We start from the raw sequence: 24497 nt of genomic DNA, 5'->3' as shown, positions 1-24497 counted from the left end.
ATAAATTAACCTAAAAAGAGCTAAGCCAATGAGAACATCGAATTGATCAAATGAGAAACTTAGCAAAGATGCTGAGGATGTTGCAACTAACCCTAGCACATCAGAAACTGATTGATAGCCTTATATATCTCACTGTCAGCAAACTTGACCTATGTCATAATATGAGAGTTTGTGCTAGATACCCGACTAATTCATAGGAATCTCATCTAAAGGCAGTATTGAAAAATATCATCAGGTTTGTAAGTGGTACTATCAATCTTAATTTTTGGTTCCCAAAAGATACTAATATGAGTTTGGTATGATATAGTAGTGCAGACTAAGAAACATAGATGATAGAAAGAGCAGATTTGGTTCTTGCTTCTATATTGAGGATAACTTGGTCTCTTGGTATAACAAGAAACAAAGTTTCATCTCTTTATTGACAATAGAAGAAGGGCACATTACCGTTGGAGGTTACTATGCACAATTTTTGTGAATAAAACAAATGCTAAAAGACTATGCTAAAAACATTGATGGCTATATAGCCATATATGCATCCAATGCAACAAAAGCTGATTTATTAGTTTTTGATAACAATGAAAGAAGAAAGGCAAAGGAAAAGGGATGAAAATGATGAGGTCAGGATGATAGAGAAGGGAAAGTAAGATTCTTGAAGCTGGTGAAGCCTCCATCAACAACCAAGTTATGACCTGTTACATACTTGGCTTCATCGGAGGCCAAGTAGAGTGCAGCCTTTGCCACATCTATCTCTTCACATTTCGCCCCTTTCAGCTCCCCCACCCCATTTATAATCTCAACCACCTTCTCCTTGGGAATACCTTGGTATATTTCAGCTATTTGACGTATCACCATTGGTGTTGGTATTGGAGCTGGTGATATGCAGTTTATCCTCACCCCTGTCCGGCATAGTTCGCTGGCTACGGACTTGACGATGCCAGGGATTGTAAATTTTGCTATTGTGTAGGGGTGTGGCCCCAGCCCACCCATAAGCCCACTTATGCTTGACGTGCAAAGAATAGACCCCGATCCCACAGGAACCATCACTCGGGCAGCATGCTTTATCCCCGCCACCATGCCTCGAACGTTGATCCGCATTACCCTATCGAATTCCTCTAGGTCAAGCTCTGCAATGCTGGGCGGGAATGCCTGCCCTGTTATGCCTGCGTTGTTGAACATTATATCCAGTTTTCCATGTTGTTCCATCGCCACTTGTACAGCTTCTGCTACTTGGGACTCCATCGTCACATCACATTGCACAAAACGGGCTGAAGGGCCCAAGGCATTTGCAGCTTCATGGCCTACTTGTGGATCGATGTCTGCAATAATGACATGGGCTCCATTTTTTACGAACTCAATGGCGGTGGCCTTGCCAAGCCCACTTGCACCTCCTGTGATTAACGCTACTTTGCCTTGTAACCTGCTTTTTCAAACAAGTAAAGACAAAACAACAAACTAAGCAGAGACTAGAATAGTTGGGGGGGGGGGGAAGAAAGATGAGACTGGTCCTTGTCTTGTTTGAACAAATAGGTAAGCTGAATGAATGTATTGGAAAAACGAATGTCGACAATGATGACAGTGCCAATTCATTTACCAAATGTCCAATCAAATAATTCTCTTCTTTCTGAGAAATATATTTGAATGGACCACAGTTTCCCCATTGTGTCACAGCACTGGAACTGGGTTTAATCAAATGTTTTTTTATTTGACATTATTGCATAATTTAATTCCGAATGAAAGAAAATGTGTCTGCATCTTGTTAGAGACCGATTACCCAAAACAAAAGAAGCTTAATTTATGGCAGATATTCAGTTTGCATTAATTTTCAGATTTCTCAGAAAATATGGTTTGCTAGATCCACCCATGGAAAAACAAAAATCATGTCCGTAAATCATGTGAGCAAATTGAAAGCATCACAGAAACAAGGGGAAAAAGATAAAAATAACATTAAGAAGCTACCTACCATTAATGAATGAGAATACAGCTTACTATGTCTTTCTAATGATTACCTTTTTTCTTCATTAAAATCATTGACAAGATTCACGAAATTAAAATTCACCCAAAATTCCAATGGCAAAACAATACATATATGTATTCAACAAGGAAAAGAAAGGTGCACGGCAGCCGTCTTATGCTAGTAGCTGGTATAAGGAAAACCATAGAAAAATTGTGTCATTTCATTGGCAAACCAATTTCAAATGTGGCTTTTGTGTCAGAAATTCAGAATGTCTTTTTAATGTTGTCTAATCAAGAAAATTCAGAGTTAGCGGTCCCTAGTCCATTCCAAACCTATCAATCAAGAAAACTAGTGAAGTTGGTAACGAGGTTAGCGTAGCTTTACCTTGATGTGGCGGAACCATCTGGTTGTGCAGAGTAAAATCTTAGTTTCTTACTGCACACATCATTGGTAGCAAACTTGAAGTGCCTGGATTAGTGAAAGAAGAAAGAATTAAAACGAAGAAGAGGGAAAATAACAAGGGAATTAAGCTTGAAGAGTACCTGGCTAATGATCTAAGCATGGTGGAAAATAAATCTGATGATGAGAAAGTTTAATTTATTGGTGGAGAAGGAAGAAAACGTTGTTGCAGTTGACACACATTTCCATGCAGAACAGAGGAGGAGAGGAGAGGAGAGGAGACTTGATTTATAGCACTTATGACCTGTCCTATTTAATGATCCTTGTAATCTAACACAAGCCAAACCAACTGCCTACTTACTTTGCTTCCTTACTTTTTATCAAATGTAGATCAGATTCAATGCCACTGCTGCTTTCCTTTTATTTGCTTTTTACTGCCATAATTTGGATAGGGATAAGAAAGAATTACTCACTTTTAAACCGGAAAAAAAATAATGGCTGCAGTTTTAAAGTAATCTTGCTTTTCTTTGCTCTGTAGGCAACGCAATGGATTCTTTTCCCCTTTTTTCAATTAATAATAAAAAAATTTCTTATGCCTTTTACCCTTTTTTTAATTTATATTTGATGCACTCTCAAAAAATCGGATTTTAAATTATTAATTCATATTTCTTTGTGTTTAAATAATACGTTAAGGAATTTACTAAGTTGGTGTCATTTTTCATACGAGTATCTTTTTTTATCATTTCAACTATTTAGAGGAAGAATTAGTGGGAGGTTCCAGTTTTTAAATCAACAAAGATGGGCTGTATTTGACAATTCTGAAACCAAAGAATGAAAAGAAGGAAAGGTGTAGGAGGTTAATCCTTGAAATGCAAAGTCAAAAGCTTCATCTCTTTAGAAAAGAAATATGTTTTTGTTGTCATTTACAGTAAAGAGGCTTTGGTAAAGGAATATAAATAGGGAATTCAGCAGGGTCATATACTAACAAGATTCCAGTCCATGGAGCTAACAACAACTTGATGATTCCACACTATATAATATAATATACTAAATGAACATCCAAGTGAAGCCTGCCAGCTGTAGCACAGTAGATGTGAAATACTACTAAAGTGGGAGAGAATATATTATATTATGATGGGAAAGTTTTTGGATTCTCAGTCGTCATTTAATTTAGTCAAGACTTGAAGGAACAAGGGTTTCCAGACCGACCATTATAGTTTCAAATTATAGCTCATAAATTCCTTTTTCCTTTTGCCTTTGAATTAGATGATTAAAGGAAAAAGCTAAAGCAACTCAAGGACCTACCCTAAACCTATTGAGTATACCACTTTTAATTTTCCCATAAATTTATTGGTAATTTGAGATTTATTAATTCGGAGTTATACGTAATTTCATAAATTTTAAAAAGATATATTTACCATTTTTTGGACTTATCTTTTTAAGTGTTAGGGTTGGGTGGTACTCATATTGTTATTTAATATTTATTAGTGTTAATCAATATTCTAGCAACCATAATGTTGCTTTCCTTCTTTCCTACTAATTTAATATTATATATAATGTAAGATGGAAGGGAAGGTGGAGGGCTAAAGACAAAGTTGGCAAATGAATGAAAAGAAAATGAATTTGGGTGTCTCAAATCCCAAACTACATCTCCCTAAAAAGCTGTTGCCTGTTGGTGCCAAATTGTCAACGCCTCTTGCCTCACTAAACAATTAATTGCTTAACTAAATAATATAATTAGCATTAGTTACAATGGTGGATAGAGGCAAATTATTGGGTCATTAAAGGAATAATCAAGGTTGTCATCTTGTTAACATGGTGTTGTGGAGACAACACTCAGACAACTTCATCACCTTACAACCTGTGCGGTTTCTTGTCTCTTAATAACATCTACTTACGAATTAATAAACAAATAAGCACCCCCCCAGGGTTAGCTTAAATCATTAATTAAATATTCTAATGTCCAGCAAGCTACTAGTAATATATATCTAAATTGTAGTGGTGCATGGGGAATTCATGAAGGTGTTGTTGGTATGTAAAATTTGTGAATGGAATGGTATGGATTTCACATGGATGCATGTGCGGTTGTGCAGGGGTTAGTAGGACATATCCAATCAATCGCTGCTAAACGGTGTTCCAATCTGACAGTTGATCCGTGGCAGTGGCTGGATGGCTGGTTCGTAAATGGGAACTGTGTACGGCCAGGAGACACTTCTATGGAATCTCCCCAATATAATTATGTTCATAAATCATAAACATGGGCTTATAAGATTGACCAACATTGAATAAGGTGGGCCGGTGTGTTATGGTGAGCTCCACATAATTTGGGTTTTTAGCCGCGAAGACAACAACTCACAAACAGTCCAACCAAAGTCCAAACCCTGGGACTGGGCATCTGCTCCTGCTCTGCATTACAGCCTCCACTGAGTTTTAAGTTGTCTGAATTAGACTTTGAGAGTTGAAATGAAAGTTGGGAGTTGAGATCATTTGTATATAGTAACTTAAAGAAACGACAGCATCCAATCAATCAGTAATTTACCCATCAAACAAGGAAAGATCAAACTCACCGCTCTCTTCTATCTATCAGATTTGGTCGCATGTGATGTCCCAAAATGCATTGCCTCAGCTCCATTAGATCTTCCCTTTCCCTCTCTTAGATCATTTGCTTGCTCCCAATCCATCTCCTCCAAAAATGGGCTCCACCCAATCCGTTCAAGCAGTCGAAGAAGAACACGAAGAAAGCCCAGACGATGACGAAGACGACGACGAAGACGAAGAAGAAGACAATAACCAAGGAGGACCCAACATGAGGCAACTCGAAAACAACCACTTGGTGAAGAAAGTACTGGAACAGGAGCCAGAAATGTTACCCTGTTACGCTTCAGCGACCCCTCTCTCTCCACAACTATCTTCCTTGGGTACTCCTAGGATGGGTCCTTCTATCAAAGTGTGGGACCCATATAATGTTTTAGCTCCACCTCCTCCGCTGCCTCCGCCTCCTGTTTTCTCCCGTTCTTTCTCTTTCCACCATGATCGATTGCTGCTTGAGGTTTATTTCATTTGCCATGGCGAGTCTGATTTGAATTTGAGGCCTGATATTGTCGGTGGAAGATGCGACGGTGCCGCCTTAACCTCTAATGGCAAGCGCCAAGCCAGGGCTTTGGCTGTCTTCCTAAATTCTCAAGGGGTCACCTTTAATGCCGTTTATTGCTCTCCCTTGGATCGGGCTAGATCCATGGCTCTCTCCGTTTGTCAGGTAATACTCTTTTCAATTCATTCTTTTATTTTTGAGTTTGATGGGATTATAAATTTGTTAATTAGGATAAAACCTCGACCTTCGATTGCTAATCTCTTTAATATCCCTAGCAAACTGAGATCCTGCTCCATTTTGCGTTTCCTCCTACCATATGCCTGCATGTTAAGCTAAAGAGACAAATCAGCATATTATAGAAATTGGGATTTTCATCCTGTTTCTAGTTACTGCTCTCTCTTTCTCTCTCTGGTTTAGTTGTATTATCCTTTTGCATTCTTTCATTTTCTTTTTATCCCTTTGTTGCAATTGTTTAAATTGCTTTGCAACTCTAGGGCTGCATATTGGAAAAGATACAAAGATCATTTGGGTAAAAGGCCTTTTACTTGCTATGCAGCTCTAAGTGCTGAACTGGGATCAAGTAGCAAACACTGCTAGATCTTTTTAGCTTTTTTGAGGTAATTAGTAAGGACTTGTTGACAAGGCACTATATGTTGTAGTACACGTCTCAAATATTCTTGCAATGATTAAACAACAGGCTGAGTTTATGTGCTATGAATTGATTATTAGTGAGAGAAGAGCAACTAGTGATGATGCTTGTAGGCATTGTACATCTTGTATCTATCACAAGTTTTTTGTTCTTTGATTTCTTCATTTAAAATCTCTTTCTTCTTCCATGTTTTCTTTATGAGCAGAAACAATTCATAAAACAGACTAGGTGATGTGTGCAAAGTTGGTAAAAGATTGACTTTATGACATCAAATGCACATAATTCCACACAAGTAATAGAGTCACTTATCAAATTCCTTATTGATACTTTGTCAAAAATATCATGGTCTTAGGCCCGGGGCCCTCCTAAAGAGATGGATGCTGAAATATCTACTCATCTCAATTTCTTGTGAGTGGACTATGACAAATTTATACACTATAAGTAGATTTAGTGTTGATGCCATCTGTGAAAAAAATTCTCTCATTTTTGGAGGGAATTTTACTGCCTACTTTATTGTTGATTGAAGTAAACTGTACATGCTCTCAGCTTAGTTTCATAGGAATATGAAAAAAGTGAAGTGTCGAATAGTTCAAAGGTCAGGCTTCATTAATGAGCCAATGGTTATACTAGTAATAAACTTCAACTGCTTTATATTTACCTTGGGTTAGTGCTGTGAATACTAAAATTTTGAAGGATGAGCTTACCTGTTATATTTGCTTGACTAGTGGTATATAAACAGTAACTTTAGCTTTATTTCTGATGGGATATGGTCCTTGTTAAAGCCAAATGGCAAACAAAAATGAAGGCTAACTATTGATAGGAACAAAGACTTTGATCTATGGCTTTTTATCTTTTTAGCAGTGATAGCAATAATTGATTCTTGAACCTAATGTTTACTTGTCCATCTTAGTTGATATCACTTAATTATTAGTTTTTGATAGAGGCAGAGATGCATTTTCCTAGTTAGATATTTGACTCACTATAATGCTTGACCTGTTGTACCATTCAGGAGATGAATTTTGCAGTGTCAGAGATACAATCCTCTGATGCACTTATGGATCTGAACATGGGCCATTGGGAGGGGTGCCCTCGATCAGAAATATATACGCCTGAAGTTTTGACTCTGATGGAAAGATACCAGCCTGATTTTTCCGCACCGTCTGGAGAATCTCTTAGGCAACTGGAATTTCGAATGGTTCAATTCTTGAATGGGACTGTCCTTGGGCTTCCTGAAAAATTTAGATCTGAATTTTCTTTACACCAAAATGAGAGTCAAGGATTTACACACCATAATAACCCTGCTTTAACCAACTCAGTTCATGACAGAGATGTAGCTTCTCTTCAACTACCCCATTGGGACAGGCAGCGGCATGTGCTATCAAGGAAGAAGTCTGGTAAGAGCAGGCTCCAATTTGTGTCGAATATTGGTGAACATGATGCTGACGATGAAATGTCTCCTCGGGAAGCCAGTCATCAGCCTGACCTTCATGACTTAAATGTCAGGAGTTCCTCTTCCCCGTCCACTTCCTTGGCCTCTACATCTGTTGGTGTTTTTACTCATTCCCTGCCAATTAAATGTCTTATCACAGGCCTCCTTGAGTGCAGCCCCGTAATGTCACATAAGGTGTGCATAGAAGACTCTTCTGTCACTGTATTACAGCATTCCTGGAAAACAGGTTGGCAGATAAAACGGTTGAATGATACTGCACATCTTAGGCTTCTTTAGTTGGAATTTGAGACTTGCACATCATCCTAAAGCAAAATTGGCAGAACGAAAAGTGAAATTGTTAGTTGTTGGCTAGAATATTGCATAATTATGATTCATTCGTCCAAGTTGGTATTCTGCAACTCATGCCCTCACTTGTGTTTCATCTACTACACTATATATATATGTTGTAGCATTCAAATTTGAATATATTTAATTCAACATTCATGATATCCAAAGAGAAAAGAATTCTTTTGGAAGTTGGAGCTTTGTATTGGATGATTCTTTGTGATTTGTAGTGTTTATGACAGTTGATTTTTATAGACTGAATTTATTTATGAAGTAATTCCTGAACTGCATGACATGGGTTAACAGTAACAAGATGTTTTCTTTTATGTAAAGAGAATTGTAATGAACTTTGCATTTATTTTCAATTGTTTAAGGTAATTATGCTCAAGGATTGGTATCACATAAGAAGCTATTAGTAAACCTATCTGAATACCACCCACAATAAGCATGAAACTTGTAATGCTATCAACGAACATTAGCTCTGGTTTCTAACTTGTCATGCATGGTGTGCGAAATGTGGTTGAGAAATGATCATAGAGAGTTCATCTTACGGTTGGTTTCTGGAGAGACAGATACATGAAGCAACTAGCAAGCGATAGCTTCTGGTGAAGTGACCTTAAGTGGGAATCTTCCTGTCGAATACTGTGTTTTGAATGCATTGATAGGATCACTTTCCAGAATTGGTTGATCCTGATCCTGGCTCAGCTAGCAATTACATATGGCCAAATTGTACAATGTATGTTGATTATGGTATTGAAATCTCCAATAAATCTGTTGAACAAGCTGTGATGATAATGCTTGCGCAAAGTCTGCGTACTGAGCATATTTGTCTCGTCATACATCTCTGCAGAAAAGCCATGCATGTTCCCTTCCTATTCCTTACCTTAGGTAGGTGCTCATATTCGTATAGAAATTTAGAGCAGATGCATGGACCATGGTTTGTTAATTGTGTCTTTATCTTGATTTTTTTTAAAACAATCTAACTGGATTTTGTTGATATAGTATCCTGTGTTTGGCTTGTTATGTTATGTGATCTTTCTTCAATTAAAAGGTACATGGTCTCGTAGATTGCCTATCTATCCTTACTATAAATCAATCTGCTAGTTCTAGTATACCATTTGCAGGTCAGTTTTGCTCTATGGTCTCACTTGTGATGTGAGACATCCATTTGACATAAAAACATTTTTTAGTATGTATGTATGTATTTCATTTCACTCGCTATGACTGTTGTCAGTATGTTGTTGAACCACCAAGATGGTGGTGTTTCCGAGGAAATCTGAGGAAGCCAACATATCACCGATTACACCCAACTCCTTGTTCTCATTCGATTCTGTTAACCCTGACAACAGAGGAAACGTGTCGTAATGACGCCTACCTACCACTATAATGTCGTATTGATTCTCCAGGGTGCGAAGGACTGAAGCAGTCCCTGCCCCATCCTTGGCTACTTCCTCCCAGTACTTGGCACAAGTGCTCCCAGAGATATTTGTTTGAAACTGCCCCAGACTTTCATTGTCATTCCGAATCCCCTCCATATATTTATCTGGAAAATCTCCATCGTAAATGATTCGTATGAGTGTCAAATTGATATTTTGACATCCAGTCATCTTAGCCGCCAAAGCCAATGCCTCCTGATCATCAGCTCCACCCAAGAAGATGACAGCAACTTCGGAAGAAGACCAGCCGGCCCAAATGGCATGCAGGGTTTTGAGGGTGCCACAGTCAACAAGTATTGCAACCGAGCAAGGTGCCTGATCGAGGACATTTTGGTTGGCGATCTTTAAGGACCTTTTAGACAAGTACACCGCTCCACCGACATGAAATTTCTTGTAGAAAGGAATTATAACCAGTGAAGTCCCTTTTTCAAGTGCAATTTGAAACACATCCTCATGCATTGTTTGTGGAGGCGATACTGAAATGAAGGGGGAAACTGAGACAAGACCTTCATGGTTTTCCTCGAAGATTTTGAAGGCATCGATTATAGGGGCTGAGCCCCTTGTCCTAGTAGACAGCTTTTTGGGCCTCTTTTGTCGCATCAGGAGTGGGGTAGCACTCCCCATCAGCTCAACCATGTGAAGCATGTAAACAGCAATCGGACTCTGCTTGGTGGGCTTCAGGGTAGCGAGGACATTAATGGCAGATGGAACATTTTGTTCCTCATGAATGCAGACTAGGACTCTTAGTTCAGAGTTGTGTCTTGAGTATGCCAAAGTTCTTCCATAGTAACCCTCGTACCTCTTTGAAGGATCGTAGAAACATGGTACAACTAATGCCACAACTCCTGAGCCTATCAGTGCTGTTAAGCACATGGCTGAAAAGGCCTCATCACCTATTATCTGCAAATTTCAATGCCAACCAACACCTACATGTGTTGTAATTAATATGTAGCATTAAGACAGAAATACTAGATAAAACACAAGTGTGGAATATTATAATACCTGTTTACGCTTCATTAGCCTAAACAAGTCAAGCTCGATGACGCCTTGGAAAGTCATGAAAAAGCCAAGCACGATAGCATCCCTTTGCGGCATTTGACAGCTGAGTGCACAGAGGGAGGCTCCTAAGAATTTCCCAAATGGGCCCAAGAGCGCAAAAAATTGCACTTTGAAGTAAGTTTTAAGACTAAGAGCAAAGATGTCTACTGCTAGCCCAAATTTGACAAAAAATAAGGGCATTAGCACCCAGTTGGTTATCACATCAAGCTTCTCTACAAGCGCTGACCCCAGTGGCGGCCCTGATGGTATTATCAACCCAAAAAGAAGGGGACCAAAATAAATGTTTAAGCCGAAACTATGACCCCAAAACCCTGACATAAGCACTGCTATGAACAACACAACTAAGTTACCTTGTTTCAAAGGTTGTCCACCCAAAGTATGTTTCATCTCCCAAAGAAGCAAAGGGCCAAGAATACAGCAGACCAGAGCTGCAAAGATGATGCCATAACAAATGGATTGAAAGAAGCGCGACAGGTCATCTTTTGATTGGTTCCATAGAATATTAGATGTAACCACACAGGTGCTACATAGCGTACTAACCATGGACGAACATAATGCCACTCTGCCAATCTCTGAATTTATGACCCTAAGCTCAGAAAGATAGTATGATACTATTTGAAAGGAAACCAGAGATTCTGCCTTTGCTATTTCCGGAAGCCTATCGACCTTCTTCTTTTCGTTAGGATTGACATTGAATTGCATCCACAAAAGGGACATGCCCAAGGTTAGGATCATGGGCACAGCCACCGAGAAAAACCCAATGGCGAACGACTTTTTTGTTATCTTCTTAAGCAGCCATATATCTGTCTGTACACCCACGAGAAAGAAGTAAAACATAAAACCCATGGTGGATACTACATCCATTAGCAAGAAACTTCTGATGGGGAATATCATGTTGAGAAGCCCTGGAATCCGGCATAGCAATGATGGCCCCAGGAGCACTCCACCCTGATATGCATGTATGTCGAACAATCAATCAAGTAATGATGATATGTATGTATTGTTGCATTGAAAATTGCAAAAGGGAAAGGGAAAGGGAAGGGGAGAGAAAGAGAGGTTACCAAAACTTGAGCGAGCATGAGGGGCAGGCCAAAATGCCTGAGGAGATAAAAGGTAACGAGAATGGCAGCGGAGCCAAGGGATAATTGGAGCAGCAAAAGAGGAAGCATCAAAGTGAGAGGACTGGAAGAGTAAAATACACTGGCATTTGTCAACCTGGAGAAGTTGGTACAAACTAAATGGGAACTTTGTATCATCTGGGTCTTTGGCATGCTTCCGAACACCAGAACGTTTTCTGGTTCCATTGTTGAAACATCATTCTTTGATTTCATGCAGAGATGAGGAAGGAGCACAAGTTGTTTGGATCAACACCCACATGCATAATGGGGGAAGCATGGTTTCAGGCTCGCCTGTTGTTCTAAAACAGTTCCTCCTTTTTAGCCATTCATTTCTTCTTTACTTTTCTCTTTCACTATATTTACATTTTTATCTTATTCCCCTAGTCCATCACCTTAATTTTAAAACTCCCTAACTTTATTTTTCCATTTTTTCATTTTTCTTGGTAATGAATGGACTCCTAATCGAACTTTTAACCTTTTCTTTTATTTTAAAATATTTTATGAAAAGGAAAAATGGACTAAAATACCGATAAATGCTGTTATTTTTAAAAATAACGAACATAAATTAAATTTTTGAATATTTATGGGAATGGGCCGATTTAGGTAAAATGCTTCCAGTTGGAAGCGTTTTTCCCCGTGTTATATTAAGGTTTCTAGTTGTTTAGGGTTTTAAGGTTTTAGGGTTTAAGGTTAGGGTTTTGGGTTTTAAATTGATAAAATTTTTAACGTCATAATTGTAATTATTGAATTCGATATTTAAAATATTTATATTTACACTGTATATTCAAATTTCATTTTGAAAATCAATTAAAAATTGAAACTCGGAGTACTCGGTTCAGATGCAAAACTAGTTTTAAATACTTATCCAGTACATTATTTTTTTACGAGATGGGTTCTAAAAATATATCTCGGGAATCTTGGGATATCTGAAATGATTCTGAAAAAATGCCCCGAATAGTGGGGGTTGAAATTTATAGAGAAAAAAGCTCCAAGCAGGACGCACTGTCAGTAAAGTACTGAAAATGCTTTCAACTAGGACACTTTCGGTACTTCTGCTGATAGTGCGTCCTGCTTAAAGCGTTTTTTTCTCTACTAATTTCAACCCCCTAATATCCGGGGAATTTTTTCAAAATCAAATAAGAGGTTATTTCTTGGGTTATAAATGTAACATATTTCAGCCTCCGGTGGCCTAAGCCAAGGAAATAAAATTTGAAAAAGTTCAGAGTAATAGAAGTTCGCAACGAAGGCATAAGTTGGAACAGCGATACTATTTGTATAAAAAGTAAGCATAAGTATTGATTTTTCGTGTTAATATTTATTTGAAGCATTATATTTTTTGCATAATGTTTTTGTTTTGAACTTCTCTTAATAGATAATTTGGTTAAAAATGAGTGGACGAATTAATGCTATTATTTATTACGACGATGAAGTCCGTGACACTGAGAACGACGTGGTTTTTTTATCACAGAACATAGTACGACTGGCTTTTAACCAAAACAAAGAGTTTCCAAAACTTAAGAAAAAAATTAGGCGAAAAAATCGTCGGATCCAGCCAGATAAGAGTATATCTATTAAGTATCAATTTTTTGCTTCGATCAATCCCGTGAGATATGACGCTTTCGATATCAAATGTGCTAGAGGCTTGAAGGCGATGGTGCAGACGCAAATTGATAGTGGATCATCGTTTCTCGAGTTATATGTGGAATTTTCAAGGCCTAATGAAGGCATTCGGTCATCAACATCTCTTCTTGTTTACGAGGCTAGAACGGTTGAAAATGCTGATAGTCCAACCACTTTGTTAGAAAGTTCTCATTATAATATCACAGAATCATCAATAGGAATACACTTATTCGTCTCTGCCTTAGATTTCAGTTGTGGGAGGCAGAATACTGAACAATTGAGTTTTGGTGGTAGAATGGAATACACAACCCTTGAACGACACTCAGTTAGTGGGTGGACATGAACCTCGATAGGCCGATGTTCAACGCTGGGAATACTTACTAGAGAATGACAGCAACTTCCAGTGGTTGGAAACCGACAAGTGATTCTGAACGTTTCTACAACTACACGAGAAGATATGATGTATTCCCTATGACGTCTACTGGCGATGGGACATCCAACACGATAGATGTTGGTGGGTTCAAGAATGAAGATGATAATGAATCTGATATGGATCTAGTTTGGGAGCCTGGTGCTGACGGTTCAGAAATTACATTATTTTCTAAACCGGAGCCTGTTCCAACTGAACTAGAAGATAGTGAAGGAGGTGAATATGAAGAAGAAGAAGATCCACGATTCATGGTGTACTCGCCTCTAGTCGACATGCATAATGTCAATCTATTAGCAGAGGACGGGTTAGAGTTTGCAAAACTACCACATAAGAGATCAGGCCACGCAAATTCTTCGTTGGATTCGGGTAATTTGAAAGTAGGCAAGGATTTTTCTACTAAATATAGTTTTCCCACTGTAGTGAAGCGAAACAACATCAAGAACGGGGTTAACTTTCATGGGGTTAAATCCCGATTTGAGCAGTTTGAGGCCAAGTGTGCAATTTGAGATAGTAGATGTGTATAGAAAATCATGGCTTCTATCAAGAAGAAGATGAGGTTGTGGATGATAAAAAAAGTTTACCGCTCTGTATATGTGTGTTGCCACTGGTACAATATCAGTACCGATATATATTACATCATAGTTAAATTACTTAGTTTAATATACTGTGGAGTTGCAGGTATTTCATAGGATCATTTGAAGTTGGATTCAGAGATGATTGTGAGCATAACACTACCAATAGTGAAAGCGAATCTGAGGACTTCTGTGTCAATTTTAATTGCAAATATTTGTAGCCAATTAAATTACATGCCTTTGTACCTCAAGGCGTGGATAGCAAAATATAAGACATTAGAGAAGATGCACAGTGGGTGGGATGAGTCATACAACAAGGTATGACAGTGGTGTTGGGTGCTGGAGAGGTACGTCCCAGGTTACATAACTGATCAAGGAAACAGGGCCTTTGTACCACAACGATCGCTTACTCCGTGGATGCCAAATGTTCCACCGTCTGTTTTGGACCTTCAAGTAATATTCTCAAGCATTCCGTACTACAAGTCGTTGGTACAAATAAACGGTACATTTATGTATTGTAGATATACCCATCGACTATTGTTGGTTGTGGCACAGGATGGTAATTGGAGAATCCTGCCAATTGAGTTTGCAATAACATCGGGGGGAGTCAATAGACGACTGAAATTTCTTTTTTGTCTAGGTTGAGGAGGCATGTCTACCCCAACCAAATATATGCATCATCTCGTGTTGAAGAACTGGAATATTATCTGCAATTGAACGACAGAAAAGCCTCTAGGACCGTACACACTATTGGTACTGTCTAAGGCACATTGCGTGGAAGCCTTTGGGACCACACACACTATTGGTACTGTCTAAGGCAGGTTGCTTCTAACTACTACAAAAAATACCCCTCTACTGTTGAGCGAACACAAGTAACCAACATGGGTATGTAATCGCCACCAATATTCTTTGGTTTGTAATATTCCAATTATTTTTTTATATTATTTTATATGTAATCGCCACTATCCACTTCTATCGACAGGGTACGAGCTCGTGAAGGGCTATTTCTATGAGATGTTGGAAATCCTACGGTCAACTAACCAGATGGAGGTACGGTACCTCTCTCACATAGCCTTCAATCAGTGCACACAATCCTAAGACAAGGGCCACATGACCTCAAACCTAGTAGAATCCGTCAATTCCATTTTAAAGGGAACGCATCATTTGTCGATAACCTCAGCTATGAAAGAAACATACTTCCATTTGGCAGAATTTTTCCCAAAGCAAATGGCAAATTATGTTGGAAAATTGCAGGGAGGCTACATATGGTGCCTGGATGTGGTGAAAAAAATTAAGAAGGCTATGACACGAGCAAACTATATACACTCAGTGTGTCACTTGCATGAAAACCTATGGTTACGAGTAATAAAGTTCGACAAATTGGATCAAGATATTGTCGAAGGAGTGTACCATATACACCTAAGAAATATGACTTGTGATTGTGGGAGATTTGACGTATTTCGTTTTCTTTACGCTTATGCAATTACAGTGTATAACAATCTACACTTGGATCCTATGAGCTTTGTGGACGAAGTGTACAAATTAGAAAATTTATACAATATGTGGAGACATATATTTCTACTAATTCCAGATGAGTGTATGTAGCTGCTTGTATCGAGTACTCCGTTTAAGTTGTTACCCGATAAGTCATTGCATCACAAACCAAAAGGTCGACTGATATCGACTCGAATATTTGACAATACGGATATTCGAGATAGGTTAAACCAACCGAGGTTATGCGAGTGGTGTTAGAACCTGGGTCATAAAATGTCGTTATGTCTACATCGAATGGATAGTACAAACTAGAAAACAAATATTAATTCTATTATAACATGTAAACACGCAGTTCTGTAAAATGATAACTAATATCACATTTTCATTTTTTGAAATGATAACATATATTAACTTTAATTTTGTTAAATGATAACAATATTCCTCTAAAAATATAATAATAAAAATCATTGATACAATATAAACGTTCGACACAAGGATAAAATTAATCAATGTAGATGTTGATCAGAATTTGTGCCACATCGGGGCGGTCGACAGTTACACGCTGGATTCCTTCTTAGTTCAGCCTTCGGGTGGGGTTTTGGTTATTGAAGTTATGGTCTCGGTAGATTATCTTATTCGCCTTCATTTGATTACAATCATTACATTATCAGTTGCCATTGTGCATTCTTCGATCTTAGAATAGGTGGTTGAGAAGATGACCCAGCTTGGTAGAACAAAGATCCCGAATGTGTTTACGTTATAAACGGCGAATGAGCATAACTATGTTGAGTCCCATACACCTATGAGACATTGAGTGGATGATAAACTGTAATTTATACATATTTTTACCCATGTTTAACGCATTTTATGGATGATTTCCCACTAGAATTGGTGAATTCGATGCTCCTAATGCTTTAATTTCATGTTTTATACTTAGGAGAGCATAGGGGAGCAAAAGGAATGAGAAACGGGCCAAAAATGGAGAAAATGGGCCAAAGTACAAAATCAACACGGGCTGGACCTCCTCACACGGGCAAACCACACGGCCGTGTCAATTTGGCAGGCTCGAACACGGCCTGAAGTAATCAAACACGGGCGTGTCCTTACCAAGCCCAAGTTGAGTCCAATTCGGAAAAGGCTAATTTTGAGGGTTTTTAGGTATTCCAAAGCCTATAAATACACCCTAGAGGAGAAAAAAAGGGAAACGGAGAATAGAGAGTAAGGAATTACTCCAAGGAAGCCAATTGATCCATCTCGGAAGCCGGATTCATCATCAAGACTGAAGATCTCTCCTCAATTTCCCTTCAGGAGTTTTGGGTTTTCTTTATTTTTGTATTCTTTATTCTTCTGAGATGTTCTCCTATTCTGTTATGAACTAAACCCCTAAATACCTAAGGGGAATGAAACCTAAGACGAATCTTGTTATTATTTTCTGAATCGTATGATAAATATTTAACTTGTTCTTAATTATGTGTTCTTAATTCTTGTTTTGATATCCCAGGATACTGATTCAAGACACGCTCTTATTCAGAGGAGGAATAGACCCTGTCTAAGAGTACATTTGTCATAATTAAGCGGAGTTGATTGCGCGCCTAGAAATAGGGTGACAAGATTTTGCCGGATTAGAGTGAAACCTAATAAGGGGATCCATAGATCGAGTTAATGCAACCCTAGAGTGTTAATTAGAGAAAAGTCTCGATTATTCAATCTAGGGATTAGACGTTATTAGTCTTGAATAGGGATAATAACATAACTTAGGGATCTCTACGGAACAAGTTAAATGAATAAATCGTCTGATTCAGAGCCAGAATAACAAGTTCAGTCTAGGTGGATTTTTCCTTAGGTATTGTCTCAAGTCAATCGATTTTCCCAAAAGCAATTCCCCAATTCTTTTCTCTGTGCGTTCTTAGTTTTAATAATTAGTTAATTAAAACAAACCCTTTTTATTCTTAGGCTAGATAATAAAAAGATAATTATTACTAGTACTTTTGGTTCCCTTGGGTACGATATCCAGGTCTTGCCATTACTATACTATTGTTCGATAGGTGCGCTTGCCTTTTCATTGTGATAATAGTTAGTCTAGGTTTGATATTCATTATAAATATTTATTACTTGTTACGAATTACGCGATCAAGTTTTTGGCGCCGTTGCCGGGGAACTGAAATATTAGGAACACTAAATTTTTATTACTTTAGCCATTTATTTTTCTTGCAATTTTACTTTATTCTATTATTTATTAATTTACTTTTTCTTTCTCTTGGCAGGTTTTTATAGTTTATGACTAGAAGAAACCCGTCGGGACCACTACTTTTTGACGAAGAAATCGATCGTATAATTTGCAGAAATCAAAGAGAAATAAGGCGCAGCTTAAGATACACGGAGAACGAGCAAGAAGACAATACTCAACCCCCAACCGAAGAGATGGCCGAAAACCCAAGCGATCAGTTGCCTCCTGCAATTGATGCTAATTAAAATCCTACTCCACGTACTATGTATGACTATGCTAAACCCTCTTTAATAGGAACTGAGTCTAGTATAGTTAGACCTGCTATTGCTGCGAATAATTTTGAACTAAAACCTAACACCATTCAGATGATACAGTAGTTTGTTCAGTTTGATGGTTTGCAGGATGAGAATCCCAACACGCACTTGGCGAATTTTCTTGAATTTTGCGATACATTCAAAATCAATGGCGTTTCTGATGATGTTATTTGTCTTTGGTTATTTCCCTTTTCACTGAAAAACAAAGCTAAACAGTGGTTAAACTCGTTACCACGAGGGTCTATCACTACTTAGGAACAAATAGCCGAGAAATTTTTACTGAAATATTTTTTGCCGGTTAAAACGACTAAATTGCGTAATGATATCTCTTCTTTTGTGCAGATGGATTTAGAAACACTTTACGATGCGTGGGAGAGATACAAGGACTTATTGAGAAAGTGTCCTCACTATGGGTTACCGCTTTGGCTGCAAGTTCAAATGTTCTACAATGGTGTGAATCCTTCGACAAGACAAATGATTGACGCAGCTGCTAGCGGAACCATCAACACTAAAGCACCAAAAGATGCCCTATGAATTCATAGAGGAGATGTCACTGAACAACTATCAGTGACAAGTTATGAGGACAAAGCTAATGAAAATAGCCGACGTTTATAACATCGATTCAGTCACTATGCTCTCTAATCAGGTAGAACTTCTCAATAAAAAGATTGATAATTTTCTTGGTTCTACACAGGTACATCTAGTAATGAGGTGTGACTCAAGCGGAGGAGGTGTGCATACAGAATATCAATCATTCAATCCCACAACTAAAGAGGAACAAGTCAACTATATGGGTAACAATAACTTCAGATCTCAAAATAACCCATACAGTAACACTTACAATGCAGGTTGGAGGAATCATCCAAATTTTTCATGGGGAGGCCAAGGAAATCAAAGAAATCAAAAGGCACCACCTCCCCAAGGATTTCAGCAACCACCCTACCAATAGGAAAGGAAATGAACCTTGAAGAGATGTTGGAAAAATTTATCTCAGTGTCGAAAACGCGATTCTAAAATACTGGGACAGCACTTAAGAACCAGCAAGCATCGATTCCAGGTCTCGAAACTCAAATAGGGTAACTTGCAAAGCTGATTTCTGAACGCCCATAAGGTACTTTACCTAGCATTACAGAGACCAATCCCAGGGAGCAACTTCATACTATCGCTGTGTAGGATAACCAGAATCACAGCAAGACAACGTGATTAACAAAGGTCGAGAAGAGATGCCCAACTCAGAAAAATTCTTAAAGGAACTTCTGACCAATAAGCGAAAGTTAGACGCTACATCGCATGTGGAGCTCAATGCAGTCTGCTCAGCTATTCTAAAGAATAAGCTACCTAACAAATTGAAAGATCCAGGGAGTTTTACAATTCCTTACTTAATTGGTAGTTTATCTGTGAATAATGCTTTAGCTGATTTAGGGGCAAGTATAAATGCTATGTCTCATAAAATGTTTAAACGACTAGGTCTCGGTAAACCCAAACAGACTAAGATGAGCATTCAATTGGCTGACAAAATAGTTAGATTTCCTAAGGGTATTATTGAAGATGTTTTCGTTAAAATTGACAAATTTATTTACCTAGTAGACTTTATCGTCTTAGATATGGATGAGGATAACAAGGTACATTTAATTTTAGGATGACCCTTTTTAGCAACTACCAGAACCATTATTATTGTAGGCACAGGAGAGCTAACACTTCGTGCAGGTGACGATGCAGTAACACTTCAAGCACGCGACTCAGTCAAAATCGCTAAGACTCAAGATAATGCTATAAAACCTGTCAATGATAAAACTAATATTCAATCGTCCTTGCAGGAACCTCCTCGAACCAAGACAACAGAGACAGTGCACTACTATCATGTAGAGAACAAAGACCCCCATGAGGAACGAAGGCTTCGGATAGAGGAGCTAGATGAATGGAGAGTACATAAACCAAGAACACACGATAAACCGAAATTACTCCAAAATGAGTTCGATACCTCTCCAAATCAACTTAAGGTTGGCGATAAAGTCTTACTAGAAGTCGCAGATCCTCACATTGTCACTACCACAACAAATGAGGAAATCCCTCTTACGGTACTCAGTATTTTTCCATTCGGTACGGTGGAGGTGAGTCATCCCAAGTTTGACACTTTTAAGGTAAACAACACCCGATTAAAACCTTATTTTGATGAGATTGATAGCAGGAATGAGTATGAACTTGTCGAACCACCCTGACCCTTCACTATAGAGGTAAGTCGAGCTTAGACTATAAATAAGCGCTTCTCGGGAGGCAACCCGAGCACTAACATATTTTGATTTCTTTATTTTTTATTTTTTATTTCTAACACTTTAAATCATTAACTTTATCTTTGAATAACGAAGAGCACATACGACCAGTTACACGGGCGTGTCTAAAGCCGTGGCCAAACAGGGGAAGAGACACGGCCGTGCGATACGGCCGAGTTGAACCAGGACATGATTTCCCCAAAACACGGGGTGCAATAAATCCCCATGGGCGTGCGACATGGCCGTGGGTGAACTTGATAAGAGACCACGGACGTGGGAATGAAAAACCACAGGTGTGTCAGGGATAAGACTCGATTTTGTTTCTTCGACACGGGCGTGAGACACACCCGTGCCGTTAAGCCGTGGACAGCAACACACGGACGTGGTACCCTAACACATGGGCGTGGGAGAAGCGAACCACGCCATACACAGCTGTGCGACACGATCATGTAGCCACACAGCCTATACACACAGGCGTACGCACCGGCAGTGCCATATAAAAAAATATATATAGAGAATAATTGTCTTATTTTTCTTTTATTCACTTGTTTTCCTTTTAGAAATGGCTTACCTTCAAAGTCAAGCTTGCCAGAGTTATCTTCAATACTCGATCTCGCCAATCCAAGTATATCATCTATTCTTAATACAGGAAGTTTCACATCTCCCCCTATTTTTTATATATTTATACTTTAATATCTATATTTGTATATTGAGGGCAATGTACATCTTAAGTGTGGGGGTATCCTGAATGATTGCCTTGTTCTCTTGAAAAGCTCTCATATCATATTTAGGATAAATATTGATTGATTTATGATTTTGATTGATATATCTCGAATTAAAACATAGGCAATTATGTATTGATTGTTTAAACTTTAAGATATTAGAGAATCAAGCATGATAAGTTGATTTTTAAGAATTTAAAATCTTAGGCTGTTTCCCCAAAGTTTAGGTATTCCTTTGAATCGGAATTCACAAGTTTTTATCATCAAAAAGCAATAATTTTTTGTGAGATTTTTGAACCTTTTTTAGCATCTATTCATTTTTTCATGCTCACTCTTATTATTGCTTTGAGTGCGTCAATATTGAACTGTTATTCTTGAACTTGCTTCATTATGCATGTCGAGACCACACCATTTGATTTGATATATCAAAATGATTAAGGCACTTAGGATTAACCTACTCATGGCATGAAAATCCTACCTCCACGATTAACCCTAGTAAACCCCCTTGAGCCTGACAAACCATTCTTTGTATTACCCTTAATATTAACCCTTAACCCATTATTGTTAAAATCCCCTAAATTAATCCCTATTTTTGTAGAGATTTGAGTTGAATGGATTGTTTAGCTATGTTTTGTTCTATGTTGTTTAACTTATTCTTAAAAAAAAACACTATGTATATTTATTAGTAATCCCATATTCTGAGAAGAAGTTCTGTTATATGCAAGTGAAGAATAACTCTTTTTCTAGTTAGGCAATTTTTCAATTCAATCTCGATTCTAACCCTTTCATTCAGCTTGTGACCACAACCCCTAACCAAGCCTCATTACAACCCTCTAAAGATATTTTGATTGATGTATTTTCCTAAATTACTGTGGTGGAGATTTGATTTTCATGCAAGCATATGGTAATGATTTTCATTATTGACTATTGAGTGCTCCATTTATTGTCCTTAAACACCTCGAGTGATTTAAATGAATCTTTAGTGAGAATGTGAAACTCTGTGATATTCTGAATCGAAGGTAATTACTTAGATGAGGGGAGACACCTATGTTTTCGGAATAAAATGTTCGACTTGAAATGTTTGGAACTTTTATGTTCTTTTAGTTGAATTCTCAATGTATGATTATTTATGGATTAATGTGAGATATTATCGATAGAAATTATAAGTTGACAAGAATTTATTTTGATTATGAGTTGAAAATTTTGCTTGAGGACAAGCAAATGCTTAAGTGTGGGGGTATTTGATAAACTGTAATTTATACATATTTTTACCCCATGTTTAACGAATTTTATGGATGATTTCCCATTAGAATTGGTGAATTCGATTCTCCTAATGCTTTAATTTCATGTTTTATATTTAGGAGAGCATAGGGGAGCAAAAGGAATGAGAAACGGGCCAAAAATGGAGAAAATGGGCCAAAGTACAAAATCAACACGGGCTGGACCTCCTCACACGGGCAAACCACACGGCCGTGTCAATTTGGCAGGCTCGAACACGGCCTGAAGTAATCGAACACGGGTGTGTGCCACGGGCGTGTCCCTGCCGAGCCCAAGTTGAGTCCAATTCGAAAAAGGCTGATTTTGAGGGTTTTTAGGCATTCCAAAGCCTATAAATACACCCTAGAGGAGAAAGAAAAGGAGACGGAGAATAGAGAGTAAGGAATTACTCCAAGGAAGCCAATTGATCCATCTCAGAAGCTGGATTCATCATCAAGACTGAAGATCTCTTCTCAATTTCCTTTTAGGAGTTTTGGGTTTTCTTTATGTTTTGTATTCTTTATTCTTCTGAGATGTTTTCTTATTCTGTTATGAACTAAACCCCTAAATACTTAAGGGGAATGAAACCTAAAACGAATCTTGTTATTATTTTCTGAATCGTATGATAAATATTTAACTTGTTCTTAATCATGTGTTCTTAATTCTTGTTTTGATATCCCAGGATACTGATTCAAGACATACTCTTATTTAGAGGAGGAATAGACCCTGTCTAAGAGTACATTTGTCATAATTAAGCGGAGTTGATTGCGCGCCTAGAAATAGGGTGACAAGATTTTACCGGATTAGAGTGAAACCTAATAAGGGGATCTATAGATCAAGTTAATGCAACCCTAGAGTGTTAATTAGAGAAAAGTCTTGGTTATTCAATCTAGGGATTAGACGTTATTAGTCTTGAATAGGGATAATAACATAACTTAGGGATCTCTACGGAACAAGTTAAATGAATAAATCATCCGATTCAGAGCCAGAATAACAAGTACAGTCTAGGTGGATTTTTCCTTAGGTATTGTCTCAAGTCAATCGATTTTCCCAAAAGCAATTCCCCAATTCTTTTCTCTGTGCGTTCTTAGTTTTAATAATTAGTTAATTAAAACAAACCCTTTTTATTCTTAGGCCAGATAATAAAAAGATAGTTATTACTAGTACTTTTGGTTCCCTTGGGTACGATATCCCGGTCTTGCCATTACTATACTATTGTTCGATAGGTGCGCTTGTCTTTTCGTCGTGATAATAGTTAGTCTAGTTTTGATCTTTATTACAAATATTTATTACTTGTTATGAATCACGCGATCAGTGGACTCTTCGTCTGTGCCTAAAACATAAACGGCCTCGACGTCGTTGTTGATATCATCATCGTCTAAAAAGTAGATTGCATGGGCGTGTAATACATTAGGGATGGATGTCCAAGAGTCCAACTTGACATAGGACTAAAAGTAGATAAGTGTGGTGCAACATATGGTGCTTGTTTGAAGATGATAGGGTTAGAATATGCACCAAAATAAGACGGTACATACTTAATGGTGGGTGGTATGGGCATCGGTGCTATGATCATTGGTGCTAATTCTTGTATAGGTGCTGATGATGGACCCGTCTCGCCAGCCCTTAGATTTAAAAGGGGCTGTCGTGGCTTACTCATATGAGAATGTCAATTCATCGCCTATTCCCCGTACAAATATGGCTTGCCATGGATCCTAAACTATAACATGTGCTCTGGATCGTATGCTAACTCAGGAATGATAATAGGTTCACGAGTAGGTAAGAAATCATACATATTATTCCACATATTGATATGTTGGGAGTGGAATATCAGCTAATTCTCATTCGATGTCGATAGGATGCAGATCATCAAGGTCTTGAAGTGCCACGAGAATTAATTTTCAAAATCTGAACTACCTAACACTCTATTGGTCTCGTGTATCTCAACGGTAGCGTACACTACCAACAGGAACTTCACGTGCCAGGTGTTGGGATTCACAAAGAATTCATCGGGGAGGACTTCTCAAATTAACGGATCCTCATATGGTGTCTATTCAAACTATATTAACGTGATAAAAACATTAGTTATATATATACTACTAAATGTGAAATCA

At 38.0% G+C, this 24497-nt stretch overlaps 3 protein-coding genes and 1 non-coding gene across 5 annotated transcripts; 1 reads left to right on the top strand and 3 right to left on the bottom strand.

Annotated features, from left to right (window-relative positions):
• Positions 1-330: 330 nt before the first annotated feature.
• On the bottom strand, positions 331-2736 carry LOC107934860 (zerumbone synthase). Its single transcript, XM_016867373.2, has 3 exons — positions 2497-2736; positions 2339-2422; positions 331-1417 (listed from the first exon to the last, which is right to left on the bottom strand). Exons 1-3 carry the CDS (start codon positions 2514-2516, stop codon positions 619-621), a joined length of 903 nt encoding a protein of 300 aa, XP_016722862.1. The 5' UTR covers positions 2517-2736; the 3' UTR covers positions 331-618.
• A 1972-nt stretch (positions 2737-4708) lies between these two features.
• On the top strand, positions 4709-8121 carry LOC107934911 (uncharacterized). The gene is made up of 2 exons (XM_016867434.2): positions 4709-5609; positions 7103-8121. Exons 1-2 carry the CDS (start codon positions 5046-5048, stop codon positions 7817-7819), a joined length of 1281 nt encoding a protein of 426 aa, XP_016722923.1. The 5' UTR covers positions 4709-5045; the 3' UTR covers positions 7820-8121.
• Positions 8122-8990: 869 nt separating this feature from the next.
• Positions 8991-11889, bottom strand: LOC107934910 (cation/H(+) antiporter 15). 2 transcript variants are annotated; one of them, XM_016867433.2, is made up of 4 exons: positions 11424-11887; positions 10713-11310; positions 10306-10601; positions 8991-10203 (listed from the first exon to the last, which is right to left on the bottom strand). In XM_016867433.2, the coding sequence occupies exons 1-4, from the start codon at positions 11691-11693 to the stop codon at positions 9079-9081; spliced, it is 2289 nt and encodes a 762-aa protein (XP_016722922.1). In that variant the 5' UTR covers positions 11694-11887; the 3' UTR covers positions 8991-9078. The 2 variants fall into 2 exon arrangements, with proteins under 2 accessions (XP_016722922.1, XP_016722921.1); XM_016867432.2 differs by having other exon boundaries at positions 10306-11310; positions 11424-11889.
• A 6557-nt stretch (positions 11890-18446) lies between these two features.
• LOC121204370 (small nucleolar RNA R71) lies at positions 18447-18553 on the bottom strand. Its single transcript, XR_005899295.1, has one exon. It is a non-coding gene; the product is annotated as a small nucleolar RNA R71 (small nucleolar RNA).
• Positions 18554-24497: the final 5944 nt, after the last annotated feature.

This window comes from Gossypium hirsutum, chromosome A07 (assembly GCF_007990345.1).
Source record: "Gossypium hirsutum isolate 1008001.06 chromosome A07, Gossypium_hirsutum_v2.1, whole genome shotgun sequence".
Lineage (NCBI taxonomy): Eukaryota > Viridiplantae > Streptophyta > Magnoliopsida > Malvales > Malvaceae > Gossypium > Gossypium hirsutum.
This window is presented reverse-complemented; position numbering and strand designations above follow the sequence as displayed.

Excerpts from the sequence above, each read along its gene's own strand:
- LOC107934860 (XM_016867373.2), bottom strand. The coding sequence starts at position 2,516 with ATGCTTAGATCATTAGCCAG. Across the intron at positions 2,423-2,496 it reads ATGCTTAGATCATTAGCCAG|GCACTTCAAGTTTGCTACCA; the intron begins GTACTCTTCAAG and ends TCACTAATCCAG. Across the intron at positions 1,418-2,338 it reads GATGGTTCCGCCACATCAAG|GTTACAAGGCAAAGTAGCGT; the intron begins GTAAAGCTACGC and ends TTGAAAAAGCAG.
- LOC107934910 (XM_016867432.2), bottom strand. The coding sequence starts at position 11,693 with ATGAAATCAAAGAATGATGTTTCAACAATGGAACCAGAAAACGTTCTG. Across the intron at positions 11,311-11,423 it reads TCATGCTCGCTCAAGTTTTG|GGTGGAGTGCTCCTGGGGCC; the intron begins GTAACCTCTCTT and ends CATGCATATCAG. Across the intron at positions 10,204-10,305 it reads GGCTAATGAAGCGTAAACAG|ATAATAGGTGATGAGGCCTT; the intron begins GTATTATAATAT and ends TGAAATTTGCAG.
- LOC107934911 (XM_016867434.2), top strand. The coding sequence starts at position 5,046 with ATGGGCTCCACCCAATCCGTTCAAGCAGTCGAAGAAGAACACGAAGAA. Across the intron at positions 5,610-7,102 it reads TGGCTCTCTCCGTTTGTCAG|GAGATGAATTTTGCAGTGTC; the intron begins GTAATACTCTTT and ends TGTACCATTCAG.